This window comes from Spermophilus citellus (assembly GCF_964194105.1).
Source record: "Spermophilus citellus genome assembly, chromosome: 12".
Lineage (NCBI taxonomy): Eukaryota > Metazoa > Chordata > Mammalia > Rodentia > Sciuridae > Spermophilus > Spermophilus citellus.
In genome coordinates, this window is record NC_138198.1 from 80,962,910 (window position 1) to 80,982,950 (window position 20,041).

At 32.4% G+C, this 20,041-nt stretch overlaps 1 protein-coding gene across 3 annotated transcripts in view; it reads right to left on the bottom strand.

The window, feature by feature from the left end:
• ROCK1 (Rho associated coiled-coil containing protein kinase 1) overlaps positions 1-20,041 on the bottom strand; it is a 154,981-nt gene that overhangs the window by 56,742 nt on the left and 78,198 nt on the right. For 2 of the 3 annotated variants that reach the window (XR_014018273.1, XM_081262928.1), the window contains exons 10-13: positions 16,828-16,987; positions 13,257-13,317; positions 9,272-9,360; positions 5,673-5,721 (exon numbers count right to left, since the gene is read on the bottom strand). Coding sequence is in view for 2 of the 3 variants with exons in the window: in XM_081262928.1 (XP_081119054.1) it covers positions 5,673-5,721; positions 9,272-9,360; positions 13,257-13,317; positions 16,828-16,987 (359 nt within the window). In the remaining variant the exon portion in view is untranslated. The remainder of the gene's footprint in view (positions 1-5,672; positions 5,722-9,271; positions 9,361-13,256; positions 13,318-16,827; positions 16,988-20,041) is intronic. The other variant, XM_081262929.1, reaches the window with a different exon arrangement.

The window sequence follows — 20,041 nt, forward strand, 5'->3', positions numbered from 1 at the left end:
TGTGGGAGGTGGGACCAAGTTGAAGGGAATGGGTTCTTGGGGGCTACATCTTTTCTCCAGCCGCTTTCCTCTCTCTGCTTCTTAGTTGTCATGAAGTGAGCAGCTCTGTTCCACTATGTTCTGCCTCACCCACAAGCCCATAGTTAATAGGACTAAGTGACTATGGACTGAAACCTGTGAAACTGTGAGCTATCTGTACCCCTTAAAAGTTGTTTTTCTTACATATTTTGTCACAGAGGAAGAAAGCTGATTAACATTAACAGCTCTTATCCTTACTGTTCCTACCTTTCCATTGTTGTGGGTTTCTTTTTGTAGTTTCTTGAAGTAGGAGCTTTGATTATTGATTTGAGACTTTTCCTCTTTTCTAATGCAAACATTTAAGATTCATTTTCAGCACTATGTTAGGTGCACTTCACAAATTTTGATGTTGGATTTTCACTTCAATGCTCTTAGTATTTTTTTAAAATGAAGTTTGGAAGCCAGGCGCAGCGGTGCATGCCTGTAATCCCAGTAGCTTGAGGGGCTGAGGCAGGAAGATTGCGAGTTCAAACCCAGCCGCAATCAATAACTTAACAGAGGCCCTAAGCAACTCAGCAAGACCCTGTTTCTAATAATATATTAAAAAGGGCTAGGGATATAGCTCGGTGGTTAAGCACCCCTGGGTTCAATCCCTGGTACAAAAACTAAAATAAAATGAAGTTTTGAGATATAATTAACATTGAATATAGTTTTTCATTTTCTTTGAGCTGATGTCTTTGACCTAAGGTTTATTTAGAAATGTGCTGTTTGGTTTCTATGGGTTCACGGTTTTCCTGCTATCTTTCTAGTTTGATTACATTTTGTTCAGAAAACACTATATGATATATATATTTATATTTATATTTCAAGATGTGGTATACTTGGGATGTGGTCCTTAAGCACTGAAAAGATTATATATTCTACTATTGATGGGTAGAGGGTTCTATAAATGTCGAACAGACCCAGTGGCTGATGGTATGGCTGGATTCTCCTATATTTGTGATGATTCTCTGTCTAGAAAGAGGAGTTGAAATCTTCAACAATAATTGCAGATTTGTCTATTTCTCTTTTGGTTTTTACTTCAAGTATTTTGTAGCTCAACTGTTTGGTGTATAAACATTTAGAATTGCTGTGTCTTCTTGGTGGATTGATTATTTTTATCATTATGCGACATTTCTTTCTGCTCTAGGTGATTTTCTTTGAGCTTAAGTCTATCTTATTTGGTATTAATATTGCCAATTTCATTAGAATTTATATATCGTTTTTACTTACGTATTTATATATCTTTTTACTTTCAATTTACCTATGCTTTTATATTTGAAGTTTTTGTAGACAATATATTAAGTGTGGGATTTTTTTTAAAAAAATGAATTTTAAGGGCTGGGATTGTAGCTCAGTAGCAGAGCACTTGCCTCACATGTGTGAGGCAGTGGGCTCAATCCTCAGCACCACATAAAAATAAATAAATAAAATAAAGATATTGTGTCCATCTACAAATATATATATATATGTATATATATATATATATATATAAATGTTTTAAAACCTCTGTTAATTGGTATCTATTTAATTTTCATTTGATGTAATATTAAGGTTAATTCTGCCATTTTTCTTTGATTTCTGCTTTTTATTAATTTTCTCTTTCCTGCTTTTTTGTGGGTTACTTGAATATATACATACATTATTTTTTTAAAGAAGAAAGTATCTGTGGAGATAAAATCTTTCTGGTACAGATTTTTCAGTGGATGCTTTAGATGTTTTGTTATATACAAATACCATTATATCACATTGTACTAGTGCTGACATCTTACCAATTCATGTAGAGTTTCATTACCTTCCTGTTTATAATCGTCTTAAATATTTTCTTTACATACACGGAGAACTACATCAGACAGTCTTATAGTTTCTCTACAACTATCAAATACAACTAAAAAAAATTAGAAGAAGGAAAATGTATTTCTGTAATTTTATTCTCTCTTCTCTTTTTCCTAATAATTCAAGATTCCTTCTTTTGTTATTTCCTTTTATTTGGGGAGGGAGTAGTATTGAGGATTAAACCCAGGGGGACTCTACCACTGAGCTATACACACCAGCTCTTTTTATTTTTATTTTGAGACAGGGTCTCACTAAGTTGCCCAGGCTGGCCTCAAACTTGTATTTTCTTGCCTCCTAAGTACCTGGGATTACAGATACAGATGTGTGCCAGCCTATACACTTATCACTTCCTTTCTATTTAGAGAATTTTCTTTAGTCATTCTCTTAAAGAAAGTGCACTGGCAAGTTACTTAGTTCCTCCCATCTGAGAAGTTCATTAATTTTTTTTTTAGTTGTAGATGGACAAAATACCTTTATTTATTTTTTATGTGGTGCTGGGAATCAAACCCAGTGCCTCACATATTCTAGGCAAGAGTTCTACAATGAACTACAACTGCAGCCCCTCTTGATTTTTTTAAAATTCATTTGGGAAGAATATTTGAGCATAGAATTCCAGGTTCACAAGGTATATTTTTTTCCCCAGCACTTGAAAAATGTGTCACTTCCCTCTTGTCCTCTTGGTTTCTGATAAGATATCTGCTTTTATGTGCATTGATTTTTCCCTTCTAAGTAAGGTGTCTCTTGCTAAGTTTCACATTTGCTCTTTGTCATTTGTTTTTAGAAGTTTTATTATGTCTAGGTGTAAACTATCTTTGGATTTATTTCTTTTGTGGTTTGTTAAGCTTCTTGTAGGCTGATGTCTTTTACATGTAGGTTCATGTCCTCTGCTACATTTGTGGAATTTTCAGTCATCATTCCTTCCCATCCCCCTTCTTCATTCTTTCAGTAATTCCAATGACAGAAATGTTAGAACTTTATTGTTAAAGTTCTACATGCCCCTGAGGCTCAGTCACTTTTGTGTCCCATACATCTATTTTCTCTGTTGTTCAGACTAGGAAATTTTTATTGTTCTATCTTTAGGTTCTCTAACTCTTTCCTCTGTATTACTCTGCTGCTGACATTATTCATCAAGATTTTTATTTCAATTACTATAATATTTTTGGTTGGTTCTATTTTATATCATTCATCTACATCTTTGCTAATACTTTCTCTTTGCTGAAGCATTTTTTTTAAACTTACTTTAAGTATGTTTGTAGTTGGTCACTGAAACATATATATGATTGTTCCTTTAAATCACTCTCAGATATTTCTAACACTTATGCCACCTTGGTGTTGGTATCTGTCTTTTCTCATTCCAGTTGAGATGTTTCTAGTTCTGCTTATGATGAACAATTTGCTATTCAAAGCTGGACATTTTTAGTATTATCTTACAACATTCTGGATCTTAATTTAAATCTTCTACTTCCACTAGCCAAATCATGAAGTCAACCTAGGTGTTCATCAACAGATGAATGGACAAAGGAAATGTAATATGTATAGTCAATGGAGTTTTATTCAGCCACAGGGACAAAATTATGCAAGAAAACAGAACTGGAGATCATAGTTTTGCATGGAATAAGATTCAGAGAGAAAAGTATCATATTTTCTCTTATGTGTAGAAACTAGAGGGAAAGAGAGAAAAAGAGATGGCATGAAAGTAGAAAGGTGACCATTAGGGTGGAGGGGTAGTAAAGGTAGGAAGGAGAGGGTGGACGGATATTAGAGATTGAGATTGATCAAACTGTGTTTTTATGTATATGTGAATATGCCACAATAAATCTCATCCTTCTGCATAATTAAGATGAAATACATTAATAAAATGTCTGTTTCAGGACACCTTTCTGTCACTATTCTGGTAGGATTAAGGAAGTGCTGCTTCATTTCTGCCAGGTGAAAATAGATAACCAGATTTTGCACTTAGCTTCTATTGATACCCAAAGTGTGTGTGTGTGTGGGGGGGGGCGTGCTGATCTTCATTACCAATGGATGACAATGGGAGTTCTAGCACTCCACCAATTACATGCCTGACAGAGGGGAATACCTTATTACTATTTCTAAGGTGGACTCCACAGTTACTGTTGTGGAGAAGGCTTGGCATTTTCAGTGGTGAAAGTTCTGACTTTCTACCATGCCTCTTCTGGCAAACACCCCAGAAGATAGTGGGAGGGGTGCCATGCCATTACAGGTAGGTGTAAGTGGAAATCTGGATTTTCCTCATGGCCTCTGCTACACTGTCTGAGGAGAGTGAGGAGGTTAGTTACCACACAAGTGGGGATGAATATCCCTTTACTAGGCTTTCTTTGATATTAGCTCATCTGAGGCTGTGGTATATTACAGCACAGAGGAGGTGGGAGTCTAGGCTTCTCACTTAGCTTTTGCTGGTGGGGAGTGGGGCTACATTTTTCCATGCCATTTGCCTGAGTAGAGCAGTGATTGTGTAAGTTTTCTGACTTCCTAACCTACTCCTTTTTTGGTCCTTAGGTTAGGGAAAGACTTTTCTTAGGGTTTTTGTCTGTGCTGTTGGCATTTCTAGGTTGCTGCCATCTCCAGTAAGCAATCTGAGATATATGTGCAGCAAAAAGAAAGCCCGGAGTATTCATTCCTGTGTTGTTTTTCAAGACCCAAGTACCTAATTTACCTGGTCAGCCTTCTTCTTTCCACCTTTCAGAATACTTTTTTTTACATTTGCTTTGTATTTAATGTCTATGGATTTTAGCTGTACTTAGCAAGAAGAATAGGGAAACATACTTTCATGGTGTTTTTTCCATAAGTAGGACTATTCTAATTTATAATTAAGATTTCCCTCTCTATCTTTAATTTGGAAAAAGGAATGACAAATCTAGCATATCTAAATTTTATCTGTTTTAAAAATGAAATAAAATAAAAAGTGAAAGATATTCAAAAAGGATCCCTTAAACACTAAGAGTAAAAAATACAGTGCTAAGGCTAAGTACCTACTGCCCAATGGCCAACTGGTAAAATATTACTGAAATCTTCACAGATGACTGACTGACTACATGTACATACAAAGCTACAAATGAAAGAAGATAAACCCGTGACAGATACCATTTCTTAGTAAAAACAGAGAGGTTAAATCTAAAAAGGACAAGGAAAGTAATGTATTAAAGAAAGACTACAGATAGTCTTCCTTTCAAGGGACTCTTCACATACACAGTAGAAAGATATCTACAAGGAGACTAAGAGGAAAGAAAATGTATTACATATTTACAAATATTAAAATCATCCTATTATCAGAGAAGTTTATGTTATGTTTCTCTAATAAAACCATCTTAGTAGGTAATCATGGAAAACATGAATAATTCCAAAATCAATGTACTTCCCATTTGACCACATGTAATTATGTTAATATCAATCCTTTAAAAATATTTTAAAATAGATTCCTTCCTCATTCCTATTTGTCTCTTCCTGATATAGTTCTAGATTCAATTTCTGATCTCTAACTTCTCTTCCTTCTTTTCATTTTTCAACTTTAAGGACTTTTGAACTAAATTTTATATTCTAAAATTTCAAAATGGTCATAGAATAAAATTGTACAAAGGAAACTTAAAGTATAAACTGCACCACTTGAACCTGCAACTCCAAAGGCTTTCATCTTAATTCTCTAGTTGTGTTTTGTGTTTCAACTATGTAGTTTAAATGCAATTATCTCAGGAAATAAAACAATCTGAAAGTGGGAACAATCTCAAAAAGGAAAACCTGTTTAATAAACAAAAATGTACCTCTTCATCCAATTCTTTCATTATCTTGTCTAGTTTTATATTTGAAGTTCTGTAAAAACAAAAGCAATACAGATTAGAAATACATTGTTTATTGCCCAGAGTTGAAAATCTATATATACGAAATTTTTTTAATTATTTATTTTTTAGTTTTAGGTGGACACAATATCTTTATTTTATTTTTATGTGGTGCTAAGAATCGAACCCACTGCCCCACGCATGCTAGGCGAGCGCACTACCACTTGAGCCACATCCTCAACCCCATATACCTTACTTTTTCACAACTAGGGTTTCTTAATCTTTTTTGGTGCCATGAACTTCTTTGGCACTCTGGTGAAGTCTATGGCCTTTTTCAGAATAGTAATTTTAAAAGCATAAAAAATACAGAAGATTAAAAGAAGCCAATTATATTGATATACAGTTATAAATTCTTAAAAGCAAATGTATATGCTTTTCATTACTATATGAAATCACAAGGTCTAGTAGCAGTAATTTCAAGGTAGTAATATTCAGAGATTAACTAACAACTTTAATATAGGAAAATATCTGTGATTTTTATTAGTAATAAAAAGCTCACAGCTACTGCTTATTAACTTTATTGTTGCCTTTGAACAGAATTTAAAAATGATAAATGCCATTTATAAGTTAGGGAAAATATTCACTTTTTCTCATCCATCTTTAAGGACCTTGAATTTTATCCAGGAGAATTTTATAAATCCCAGAGTAAATGATACTACCTAGAAATCATCCTTGGCTCATTTTTCTCCTTTACTCCCATCTAGTTTGATAAATATCAAGTGCTGCAAATTAACTAGATAGTTCTTTTTAAAAATTACATTTATGTACACTTTCTTCCTTTTTTTTTTTTTTTTTTTTTTTTGTGGTGCTCTGTGTGGATTGAAACCAAGGCCTCACATATGCTAGACAAGTGCTATACCACGCAGCCACATCCCCAGTCTGATGTATTATTAAAAAAAAAATACACACACTCATCTTTATCTTCTTGGTTTAATAACTTTCAAAGGGTTGGCTGGATGAGGTGGGACATGCCTGTAATCACAGTGGCTCAGTAGGCTGAGGTACTAAGCAACTCAGTGAGACCTATCTCTAAATAAAATACAAAAAAATAGGGCTAGGGATGTGGCTCCAGTGGTTGAGTGCCCCGGAGTTCAATCCCAGGTATGAAACAAACAAAAAACTCCAAGGTGTTTCCATCACACTTATCGGATAATTTCCAAATTTCTAAGCTTGTCAGAAACAAAGTCCTGGGGAAGGGGTTGTAGCTTACTGGTTGAGTGCTTGCTTCACATGCATGAGGCACCGGGTTTGAGCCTCAGCACCACATAAAATAAATAAATAAATAAAGATTAAAAAAAAAAAAAGTCCCTCAAGATCTAGACCTTGCCAACCTCCCCAGCCTAATTTCAGCCTTTTTTTTTTTCCCCTTCAAATGTTACTACCTAATCAATCTCTCTTACATCAAGGCCTTCACAGATACGTATTCCCTGGATCCTAACAAATCCTTCTATTCTTTCTTAGTATTTCCCATTGAACCTTCTGGTTCCAGTTTTTCTAATCTACAACAAAATAGTGGGTTATCTCCTAATGTATACTTATATCATTTTCTTCTCTCTCCACCTTACCACATACCATACTAATAACTACCTTTGTATCTTCATTGTTGATTACAAGCTCCACGTGAAGAGGGTCTATTTCTTGTTTTAGTCAGGATTGGCAAGCACATTATCTGATACAAACTGACCTTTTTTTAAAATTAAACTGGTTTGAATGTGCAGAATTAGATTAGAATTAGTTTTGACTTAATCTATATGTGGTGGTAGTTGAGGAAAATTTCTAGATAAAATTTATTTCTAGCCTGCCCACTTAGAACCAACCAAATTCTTCCAGTTCCTGGAAGGGTAAAAGGCTAGAAGTAGGACAGGGAAAGACAATCTAAAAATAACCAGCTGTAGCCTCAGTAATTTAGCAAGGCCCTCAGCAACTTGGCAAGATCCTGTCTCAAAATAAAAAATAAAAAAGGGTTGGGATGGGCTGGGGTTGTGGCTCAGTCAGTGGTAGAGAGCTTGCCTAGCACACATGAGGCCCTGGCTTTGATCTTCAGCTCCATTTATAAATGAAATAAAGATATTGTGTCCACCTACAACTAAAAAAATAAATTTTTTAAAAAAGGGTTGGGATGAACGGGTTGGGATGTAGTTCAGTGGTAAAATGCACCTGGGTTCAATTCCTGGTACCCAAATAAACAAACAAAAAAAGCTACATTTTTGTGGAATACAGCTCTAATGGATATGTGAGAAAAGAAACAGGATAAAACATTTGAATGCTCATGAGAAAATAAATGTAAGCAAATATTAATTTACAATTCTCAGCATTAAGTCTTTAAAATTAAAAACTATTCACCAGGGACGGGGTTGTGGCTCAGTGGTAGGGGCTTGCCTAGCATGTGCCAGGCCCTGGGTTTGATTCTTAGCACCACATAAAAGTAAGTAAATAAATAAATAAATAAAACAAAGGTATTATGTCCAACTACAACTAAAAAAATAAATATTTTTTTAAAAAAATATTCACCAATATGTAATTTTAAAAGTTCTTATCACATTTTAATTCCATTTTCTTGAGAGTACACATTTTCACATGATTATCAGCCATTTTGGTTATTCTATTTCTTCCTCAAATTGATGCCCATCACTACTACTACCTTCAACATTCATTCAACAGTTTCTCCATTTCCTCCCTTTATTTCTATATTATATACTTAGAAATTCCTTCCAAATTCTGGGATCAGTTGATTGCTTATTTCCAGTGCTTTCACTTTTTTTTTTTTTAAGTTTATATTATACACTTAACAATCTACCAGGGATGGTATACAGTGAGAATTTTACCTGTTTCCTACTTCTCTATATCTATCTGGTCACAACACTGAGTATTTATAATTTCATTTGTTGAATATTTAATCTATGTTACCTTTATATTTCATTTATTCAATACTGTTCACTAATGACATAATTATAAAAAGTTATTGCTTGTAATTATAAAAAATTATTGCTATTAATAAGAAATAGCATTATGCTAAGTTATTTTAAAATAATAACATTTGATCATCCACTATTTCATAAATATATATGCTATTAGAATTTGATGCACATGAAAAAATTCTGAGTTACTGCTCTAAGGAATCACAGTGGAAATCAATGACTGCATCAAAATTTAGTTAATTTTAAACATCAACACTTCACATTTTAGAAAGTAATTTGTTTAATGTAAACTAATTTGCTCTTTCAGTTAGCTAATTAAAATGAGAGAAAAAAGTAAAAGATCAGAAAATTAACTGAATTAGAACTATACATATTTTTAAGAAGGAAGACTACCAGAAACAAATGAACTTTAATAGTTTGAAGAAAGTACATTTACAACTAAAAGCCAACATCAATGTTACTTTTTTATTCTAGCTAAGACATTCTTCATGGATGTGTATCAGTAGCAACTTTAATATTCATCTACTTTTGAGTGTTTATGAGTATGAGCTTTAAAGTATTTGCTATATACAACTATTAACATGAAAAACATAATTATATTCTTACCTGCACTTCTGCTCCATTTCATCTTTTAACTGTATTTCATTATGCAGCTGTTCTTCTAGCTTATAAATTGTTTTTTGCAAACTTTCCTGCTTTAATTGAAAAAAAAATCCATCTCATTCAACTAATAATATTGATAGAGAAATTAAGAATAACAAGTTTATGGTACCATTTTACATCTGTTTAGGAAATAATTAATCTTATCACTTTCTAGTAATTATTATTACTTTAAAAAGTATTTTCTCAATATTTACTTGTATCTCAGTACTATACTATGTGTCAGTAACACAAAAATTTAAAAATGGTCTGGCCCCTGTTCTCATAAAGCTAATGATGTCCCTGTTCTCATTAAGGTAATGGTGCATAAAAAAATGGGAAGTGATTTAAACATTATACAATGTTTATATATATTGAAACATTAAATGGCATTTCATTAATATGTACAATCTTAATTGTTTAATATATCCATTAAGCACCCACAATGAGCCAGGTGTAGTAGCACACACCTATAATCCCAGCAGCTCAGGAGGCTGAGTAAGGAGGCACGAGTTCAAAGCCAGTCTCAGCAAAAGCGAGGCCGCTAAGCAACTCAATGAGACCCTGTATCAATAAAATACAAAATAGGGCTGGGGATGTGGCTCAGTGGTTGAGTGCCCCTGAGTTCAATCCCTGGTACCAAAAAAAAAAAAAAAAAAGCCACAATGACCCAAAGATATGTACAAAATATGAATCCATGGTAGGTGATAATATAGTATTCTGAAGGACAGAAGGGTGAGTGACTTCTAATTCTGCCAGAAATATGCAATGCTTGAAGTAATACCAAAACATGAGAAAAAATTACCCAGAAGAGACGGTAGTAGAAAGAAGATATTTCAGCCAGAATGAACATACAGGCCAAAAGTAGAGGTAGAAGAAAATAAATTTGGGAAATGGGAAGAAATCAAATATGGCAGAGTTTAGCATACAAGAGGGAAAATAACTCTTATCAAACCTGACAAGTGTGGGACCATGATTCCTTGATTGGAAACTTTAACCTATAAGCAATATATGACATAACATTGGCATCTCAGAAACCAAACTTCAATAATAAGGTAGATTAAAGGGAAGTGAAATTCTAGAAAGAACAACAAGTTAACAGGCTATTGAAAAAGTTCCAGTAAGAGTGAATATTGATCTGATATAAAGAAGAGGTTGTAGTTATGAAGAGGAAGAAATGGATAAATCTCAATTAGAAAGCAGATTTATGACCTCAAAAATAATTAGAAATGAGAGAGAACATATATAGTACCATTATGAAAAGCAAGAAACACAAAAGTTATTGCTGGGAGGGCATGAGAGAGAAAAATTGTGTTTAGCTTTAGCCTTGTTAGAGAGGCCAGAGATGTATCCAAAAGAAACGAGTTTTTGTATAAAGCTTTGAGGAAGAAGGTAGAAATACAAGAGAATACCAATAGAAATGAGCAGAGACAAGATCACAACTCTGGGAAACATTTAATAATTGAGTAGAGGAATGAAAATAAAATTCAAGGATGCAGGGCTGGGGGTATATAGCTCAGTGGTAGAGCGCTTGCCTAACATGTGTGAGGCCCTCAGTTTGAACCTCCACATAAAAGTAAATAAACAAAATAAAGGTATTGTGTCCATTACAATTAAAATAAATAAATTTTAAAAAATCAAAGATGGGAGGAAAGGAAGGAAATAAAAGAAACATGAAAGAATTATAAAAGCTTAAAGTTTCTAAGAAGAAAGAGTAGTCAATATCAAATGCAGCAAAAAAAAATTATTCATCACATTTGGCAACTGCAAAGTTGTTAGAATTTTAACTAAAACATTTGCAAGGAAAAGTTGAAAATTAAATTAGTTGATTTCTGTACTTAGTTCCCTCTGTTCTTACCAGAGCAAAAGATAAAAAAGCAGCCACTGACAGTAACTTACAGCAATCACCACTGAACAGAATCAGCCCAAAAGATAAATCCTTTGAATATTTCTGAAGTCTTTTTGTTGTTTTTCTTTTTAGTTAAACATGACAGTAGAGTATCTTCTGATGTTTATATAAACATGTAGTACATCTTCTTCTAATTAGGATCCCAGTATTGTGGTTATGCATGATGTAGATATATTCACATATGTACACAGGAAAGGTATGTCCGAATCATTCCACTGTCTTTTCTATTCCTGTCTCTGCTCCCTTCCCTTCCATTCCCTGAAATCTAATGTACTTTTAATCACACAATGCTGTGAGAGCTGGGTTACAGCAAGGCCTTAATATTACCTTCCCTAGATCAAAAGTGCTTTTATTTTAATGACATCTGAGCCCCAAAGCCTTGTGAGCTATATAACTTACTTATGAGCTCTTTGTGATGAAAATTTAAAAGAGAAACAAGTAACTCACACAGTTCTTTCCTCTTTTTCTCACCTTCTCTTTCTACATTTAAAACTAAATACATCAGAGAAAGAGAAGAACTGTACCAGCTTCTAAAAAATGTTGTTACTTCTCTAATCCTCTGTTAAAACACATAAGCTCAGGCTGGGGTTGTAGCTCAGTGGTAGAGTGCTTGCCTCATATGTGTGAGGCCCTGGGTTTGATCCTCAGCACCACATAAAAATAAATAAACAAACAATACAGATATTGTGTCCATTTACAACCTAAAAAATATATTTAAAAAACCATGTAGGCTATAGTACAGTGTTTAAGGAATGTTTTAAGGATGGTCAAATGATTATTCCTGATTTTTTTTCCAGAAAAGTCCTAGTTAACACGAAAGAATTTCCTCAAATGTAAACAAATAAGAGTTTTTAAAAAACAACAAAACCTCTCTCATGAACATGAACCATAAGAGCAACAGAAGAACTCACAATTAAAATGTACTTACTAGAGTAATTTAAATCCCAGTGGAAAAATTAAATGGTGCTTATTCTCCATTTCCCCAACAACCTTCTAGTCTTGAAGATCTATCCTCTGTTCATCTTTGCTTTAAAATCTACAAACTGTAATACTCTGTTGCCCTATCATTTTGAAGTTGGTTTCAAACCATGGGAGAGACCAACAGGAAATCAGAGGGTAGAGAAATGAAGTAACCATTTCTCCATATCCTTCTGGCTTTACCATAGCTTTGGAAGTGTTTTATGTTCCTCTTCTATGATGTTAGGCTTTCTCTGAGCTACCACTACAGGATTTTCTCTTTGCCTCAACTATGGGAGCAATGGCTTCATACTGCTTTTAACCAATGCTGATGTTCAAAATGTAACAGTACTTCCATTAAAACTTCATTTAATGAATTCATGAACAAAGTGTGATTAAAATACTTGCTGGGATAAGATTCAGCCTTACAAAGGAAAGGATATTGTGATATATACCACAACAACTTAAAGACATTATGCTAAAAAAATAAGCCAGTCACAGAAGGATAAATATTGTGTAATTCCAGGAGGTAAATAATCAAAATTTATTGAGACAGAAAGTAGAATAATAGTTATAAGGGCCTGGAAGAAGAGTGAAATGGGGAGTTTTTTTTTTTTTTTTTTTCAGGGTACAGAATTTGAGATGCGAAAAAGTTCTAGAGAAGGATAGTGGATAGTTGCACAATTCTGTGAACGTTCTTAATGTCTCCGAACTGTATACACTTAAAATATAGTTAAAATAGTAAATTTTATGTTATAGTTACTTTACTAATACAAAAAAATCTTCATTTAAATCTTCCATGTCTAGACCCTTAGTGATAAAATACTTATGTTACTGATTCCAAAGATTAAAAAGACAACTATTGTCAATCTGTGTAGCAATTTATTTACTGTCTTTACATAAATTATTTCATTTGATATTCAGAAAAAAATCATATCAGAAAGGAGACAAGAGATAAAAATTGCCAGAAAAATCTAAGTGCAATAACCACTCATTCATAAGCAACACATAAGCTTACTCAATACCACACACAGAAATACATGATACGTAAAACAATTTTTAAAAAGCAAATAAGAAAATACCTACCAAGCTTTTATCCACATTGGAACTGGTTCTGTTATCATTAGGATTTGCAGAAGGTAAGTATCTGGGGGAAAGGAGTTTAAAAAGAAAAGAAACAAAACAACCCACCTTAATATCCAATAACAACCAATAACAAATACTAGATGCTTATTTTATGTTCAGTATTTTACTAGCTATGTTTATAAAAATATTAGGCACAAGTACATATTTTTATTTTAGAAAAAATACAGAAATGATACATAATTAAATGAAATCCCAGTTAGATTTATAATCATATGACTTGCTATTTCTGCTACAAAACATGTGACTACTTCAAGGAAGACAAATAAAAAATATAAATAGTCTTAAATTAGTTGAAATCAGGTTTTCTTGGCCATAAGAGCAAGTTGCAATAGGTTTGCCACCAACAGTAAATAAAAGTCATTCCAATTTTAGAGCCTTTTGAATTTAACAACGAGGGACAAGGAATCGTTGACCTTTAAGACAGAGTACAACTACCTCCACTTCCCTCAACTATCCTTTAGCAAAACATACTATTTGCTTGCTTGGGTTTAAATTCTTTCTCTTTTTTTTTTTTTCTTGCCTAAGTAATTGAAATAACAGAATCAAAGTCTGGGTAAAATCCTACCAAATTTTGGGACACCAAGCCTTGAAGAGTTCTTTAATTTAATTCAGTGTAAAGTTAGAATTACATAAAAATACAGGTGGTTGGTGAGACTTAAAGATCTTCACAGGGGGAGCTGGGGTAGTGGCTCATCAGTAGAGCACTCATCTAACACGTGCGAGGCGCTGGGTTCGAGCCTCAGCACCACATAAAAATAAATAAGTAAATGTCCAACTGCAACTAAAAAAAATAATTAAAAAAAAAAGATTTTCACAGGGCTGAAGTTGTAGCTCAGTGGTAGAGGGCTTGCCTGGCACATATGAGGCACTGGGTTCAATCCTCAGCACCACATTAAAGAAAAAAAAAGGTAGGTAGATAGGTATTGTGTCCATCTACAACTAAAAAAATAATTAAAAAAAGATCTTTACATGTCTTACAGCAATATCAAATAAGTAGAGTTAGATAGATAGTATATGTGAAATTTTTTCTAAGATACCAAATATCATGTAAAAGTAAGGTACTGCTGCTTTTGCTCCTGCTATCACCTCCAACATGATCCAATACCAATATTATTATCTCCACCATCACCACCACTTACTGTCAGCACTTTGATTAACTAGAAGAGAGCTCTCAAAATACCAAATAATTACAGTACATTTCACAGCTGTGTAGGTTCAGCTATTAACACATAGATATTAACAGTGAATAACAACTATACTTTAGCAATAAAGATCTCTGCCCTTGACAATTAAAAGATATTTTTATACTTCAGGGATAAGAGTTTCTACTTCACACTAGTATATTCAAAATTAGACTTACATATGATAGTAAGGGTCATTCATATTTTATTGCTTCCTTATTAAAAGCAATCACACTTTTACCTATTCATATGATAGGCACTTATCTTAAAATTACTATATTAATTGATAAGGCTATGACACTTAAGAACATAGTAAAATGTCAAGGCTGGAGACACAGGTCAGTGGCAGAGCATTTGCCTCGAATGTGCAAGCTCTGGGCTCAATTCCTGAAAAACAAAAACCAAAAAGCCCTACACAATAAAATTTCTATTTTTAAAAAACCTAAAAATTGAAGACACGACTTGGTGTGAATGAACGTTGTATACAACCAGAAATATAAAAAATTGTGCTATGTGTAATAAGAATTGTTATGCATCCCACTGTCATATATAAATAAAAAAACATTAGTTAAAAAACCTAAAGGGGCTGGGGTTGAGCACTTGCCTACCATGTGCAAGGCCTTGGGTTCAATCCTCAGTACCACATAAAAATAAATAAATAAAATAAAGATATTTTTTTAAAAAACTAAAAATTACACTTGAGACAGGAATAAAAAGGAAAATCAGAGAACATAATGAAGTACATGGCAATGTAGTACAAATAACTTAGTGTTTAGTTAATTAAAGATTACCTTTGTATAGAAAAATGTAAATAAAATAATAACTGTTGAACTATAGTAAAATCCAAAAATACTGGGAGTTGTTTTTAATCAATATCCTGAGTGTTTTAGAAACCAATTCAAAGAATAATTGATAAAAGCACCAAAGAAAGAAAGAAAGAGAGAGAGAGAGAGAGAGAGAGAGAGAGAGAGAGGGAGGGAGGGAGGGAGGAAACTTCAGCAAAACCACTCTTTTGTGTATATATGTCAATATAAAATAGCAACATTATTATACACCCCGAGTGTTAGGGGGAAAAAAATGACTAAATTATTGGGCTTTTCTCTGAGTCAAAAACTTATGTGTTTTGTGTATTCAGTATTGTTTTTTAGTGCATTGTTATAGAAATTTCATAAAGCAGGCCTAAATTGCCTTCTTATTTTCTAAACTTGCCTTGAATCACTTACAGTTAGCTATAATAACTAGTTTAATAATTGCTCCAAATAAATACCTAAAACTACTCTAATGTAGTATAATTTGATTTTAAGAAAATTTATTCTGAAATAATTACAAAATAATAGTAAAACTTAATGCACCCAGTTATTGTTGTTATATGATTCATAGTAATATATTAATATAGAACTTTCTTTGGCTTTCAATTAAGTGGTACGTATCAACCTATATTATTCATTTCCTATGATGTGAGCAGTTCAAGAGAAGGTATTATAACTTGGTCATTTTTCTTCCTGCACCTTGGTATTTAGCTTATATTTGACAAAGAGAAAGTTATCAAACATACCTTTTTGAATGAATGAATGTCCAGCACAGAAATAATGTTAAACTTACATCACAAGTACATTTGGAAAGACTAAAACTCACATTAGCTAATACTAATAGTAATAACAGCTAACACTGAGTATTTTTACTCCATGCAAAGTGCTCTAAGTGCTCTCCTGTGTTTTGCTTTACTCCTCCCTTATAAAACTCTCTGATGCAAGTATTATTGATGTTATCATCATCCCTATTTTTGAGGAAATGAAAGCATAGAAGATTAAAGTTACTAATTCAACATGATATGATAGTACAGAAAATACTATTTGTTATAATACATTGTGAATTCATTAAATATTACCTGGGAAAAATCGATTTTTGAAGAGCTAAAAATTATGGACCTTGGGTAACAATATAGAGATGATAATGCTAGGAAAGTTAATATTATATATTATTCCAAACTGTATTATAAATCATAAATCTTTAGATAACAACACTGACCTAAATATCAGTATTAACAGTGTCTTTTGACCTATTAATTGTCACTTGAGGACATAAAGTACATCAGACAGCAAAGAATTTCTGAAAAACAATATCCTGAATATAAATGAGTCTAAAAAAAATCAAACATAAAATGCTAGAAATACCATGCATCACTGAAAAATGGTATTATAAATATTAGAAGATATATCTGTATATCTCATTAAATATACTTTAAAAGGATCTTTAGATATCCCTAAGAAAATAATATGAATATAATAAAATCAGAACCCACCCCTAAAATTACTATTTAGCTTACTTACCTACGATTGCTGTAATATGTAAATCCTACAAAAGGTAGTTGATTGCCAACAAAAGCTTTAGGAATAGGGAATGTTTCTTCATCTCCTTTATCATCTTCTAAGTCATCAAAATTACTAGTATCAATGTCACTACTTAAATCAGGTACAACTGGTGCTACAGCTAAAAATAGAAAGAAAATTGTTGTTGATTTCAAATAAACAAAGTGGCACAAAGATTTTATATCAGCCTAGTATGGTAGTGTACACCTTTAGTCCCAGCTACTTAGGAGGCTGAGGCAAGAGGCTCCCTTGAGCCCAGGAGTTCAAGACCAACCTGGGGAACAGAATTGAGACCTCATCTCAAGAAAAAAAAAATAATAAATAAATAAATAAATGACAATAATAATGCTGTTTCTTTTCTAAATAGCTGTAAAACAAATTCCAAACAGGATGAATCTATTACACTAAGATTCATTATAATTAATAAATGTTAATTATTAATTCATTCATTTGTAATTTGTAAATCTACTGTTCATTGCTGTATGAGGAATAATATTCACAAACCCATAAATATTCATAAATCTATGGTTTGTAAATTTGTCACTAAATTTATTAATAAACTATGAATTAATAATTTGTTATTGTTTATTGATAGTTTGTTATATAATTCTTGAAATGATATATACCAAATCACCTATAATTCAAATTTAACTTGAATATTTCAAGTCAAGTTATTAGGATTACTTTAAATACATCGCTGTATAAATTTCTCAAAAGCATTTAGGATTATAGAAAAGAATTTCCAGAACCTATAACATTACAAGCTATACTCTAAAAAGTTGGGTTAATTTTAAATACCGTATTGTTTTATTAATCTGCTATGAAGCAAGCCAGAAATCAAGGTTAATTCTTAGTAGTCCTGAATATAATTACTAATTTGAAACTGAAATATTTTTATTTTTATTCACATCAAATCTACATGATCAATATTCCTATCATTCAATATCTCCATAAGATTAAACAATAAGAAGCAAAGGATTTTGAATTAGTTTCAGACTAGCTACTTCCAGAATTAAGTGATTAAGAATAATTCAGTATTTACGACACGGTTAAAAAAAAAAAAAAGCAAGGACACAAAAACATGGATAAAGCATCTCAAGATTGTAAACATGATGGGGAGGGGCAAGACTTACATATACCTAATAATTTAAAATGATGTGCGACAGTCTTTAAATATTCATAATCCAGGAGAAAATACCACATAAAAGCTTGAATATGCTATAAGGGGTACATTAAAAATAAATTTAGGATACATATTTTTTAGTTTAAAGGCACAATAGTTTATAATACACAAAATGAATTATTATCAAAATACTAAATACTCATTTCAGGAACAATTGTTTCCTTTTTCTTTGGGGAAAAAAGATAAAGATAAGCAAGGCAACCAAAAAACAACTGAACAGTTTCATGGTCTTAATCTCATATAAAGGAACTATTTTTTTAGTTAGCTGGGTGCTTCAGGCAAGAAATATCTATTTTCAGGCAATCTTAGGCACACTGAAATATCTGAATAATTTGGGAACAAAACAACAGATTTATCCCAACAAAGTTGTAGTCTAATAGCAATGAGTTAAAAAAAAAAAGTTCTTCTACCATTTATTTCTTTAAGGCCAAGAGAACTGCTTGACCATACAATGCTGATATCCTAATAATTCATTTTCTAATATGTAAAATGAAAGAAAAATAAAAGGTTGCTGACCCCAGGGAAGTCTACAGTCAATTATGGAATGGCATGCATTTTACTTTCAAAAAATTCTCAATCATGAAGAAATTTTGCCTACAGGGAATTTTGGGGAATATCTGTGTACATTTCTGGTTGTCACAAATACACAAAATCTTAAAATAAACTTTCTTAAATATGTACCAAAGGCTATAAAGGATGAAGAAATAAACTATAGGAACCAGAAGAATGTTATCTTAAATAGAAAATATTAAGATAGAGACAGAAAAAGGAACAAAATAGAAATTCTGGTGCTGACATGAAAAAGTAAACACAGCGGAAGGGAAGCGTGGCACCATCAACTAGACCAACACATGCATTATGGGAGTTCATAGGGAGAGGAGAAAAAGCAGCAGAAAATATATTTGAAGAAATAATGGCCTCAAACCTCCCAAATCTGATAAAAGATGTGAATTTATATTCATATATAATGTAAATGAGGGTCAACCAAGGAAAATGCCAAAATATCCACATAAAAATGCATTATAATCAAATAGCAAAATCAAGCTGCCCTAACTCAAGGCCTTGAAGAAAGATCAGTAAACCTAACTGCGCACATAAATGTAAAAGCCAGTATTATAGTATTTTTGGTTTGTAACAGCTTTTTTCTCCTCACATATGATTTAAAAAACAAATGCATTATGCAATAATCATAAACTTAAGTTAATGAGCATACAGTATAAAAAGATTTAAATTGTGACAATGACAATATATAGGGTAAGGACAATTTGTATAAAAGCCATTTTTGTATGATACTAAAAGTAAACTAGTATCAATTCAACCTAGACTGTTACCAATTTAGGGTTTTAAATGTAATCTCCATGTTGACCAACTTAAAAAACATACAGAAAAGGAAAAACACAAAAGGTAGTAATTAAACACTTAAGAAGCAAAAATAAAATACAGAAAATAGAAAAATAAAAGAAATCTTTCCTTATCAGTATTCACTGTAAATTTAAACGAATTAAACTCACCAATTAAAAGGCTGAGATTGGCAGAATAAAATAAAAAATGATCCAAGAATATGCTCTTTACAGAGACTCACTTTAGATCAACAGACATAAATAGGTTGAAAGTGGAAAATACATTCCATGCAAAAGAGGAATGGCTAGGGCTGGGGATGGGGCTCAAGCAGTAGCGGCTCGCCTGGCATGCGCGGGGCGCTGGGTTCAATCCTCAGCACCACAAAAAAATTTTAAAAAAATAAAGATGTTGTGTCCACTGAAAATTTAAAAATAAATATTAAAAAGTTCTCTCTCTCTCTCTCTTTAAAAAAAAAAGAGGAATGGCTAAACTGACATCAGACAAAACAGATTTTAAATCAAACTATTGAAAGAGGTAGAGAAAGACACCACACATTGATAATATCAAGAAAAAGCTTAATATATTAAGAAAATGTAACAATTATAAATATGAACAACACAGCTCCAAAGTATATGAAGGCAAAGCTGACAT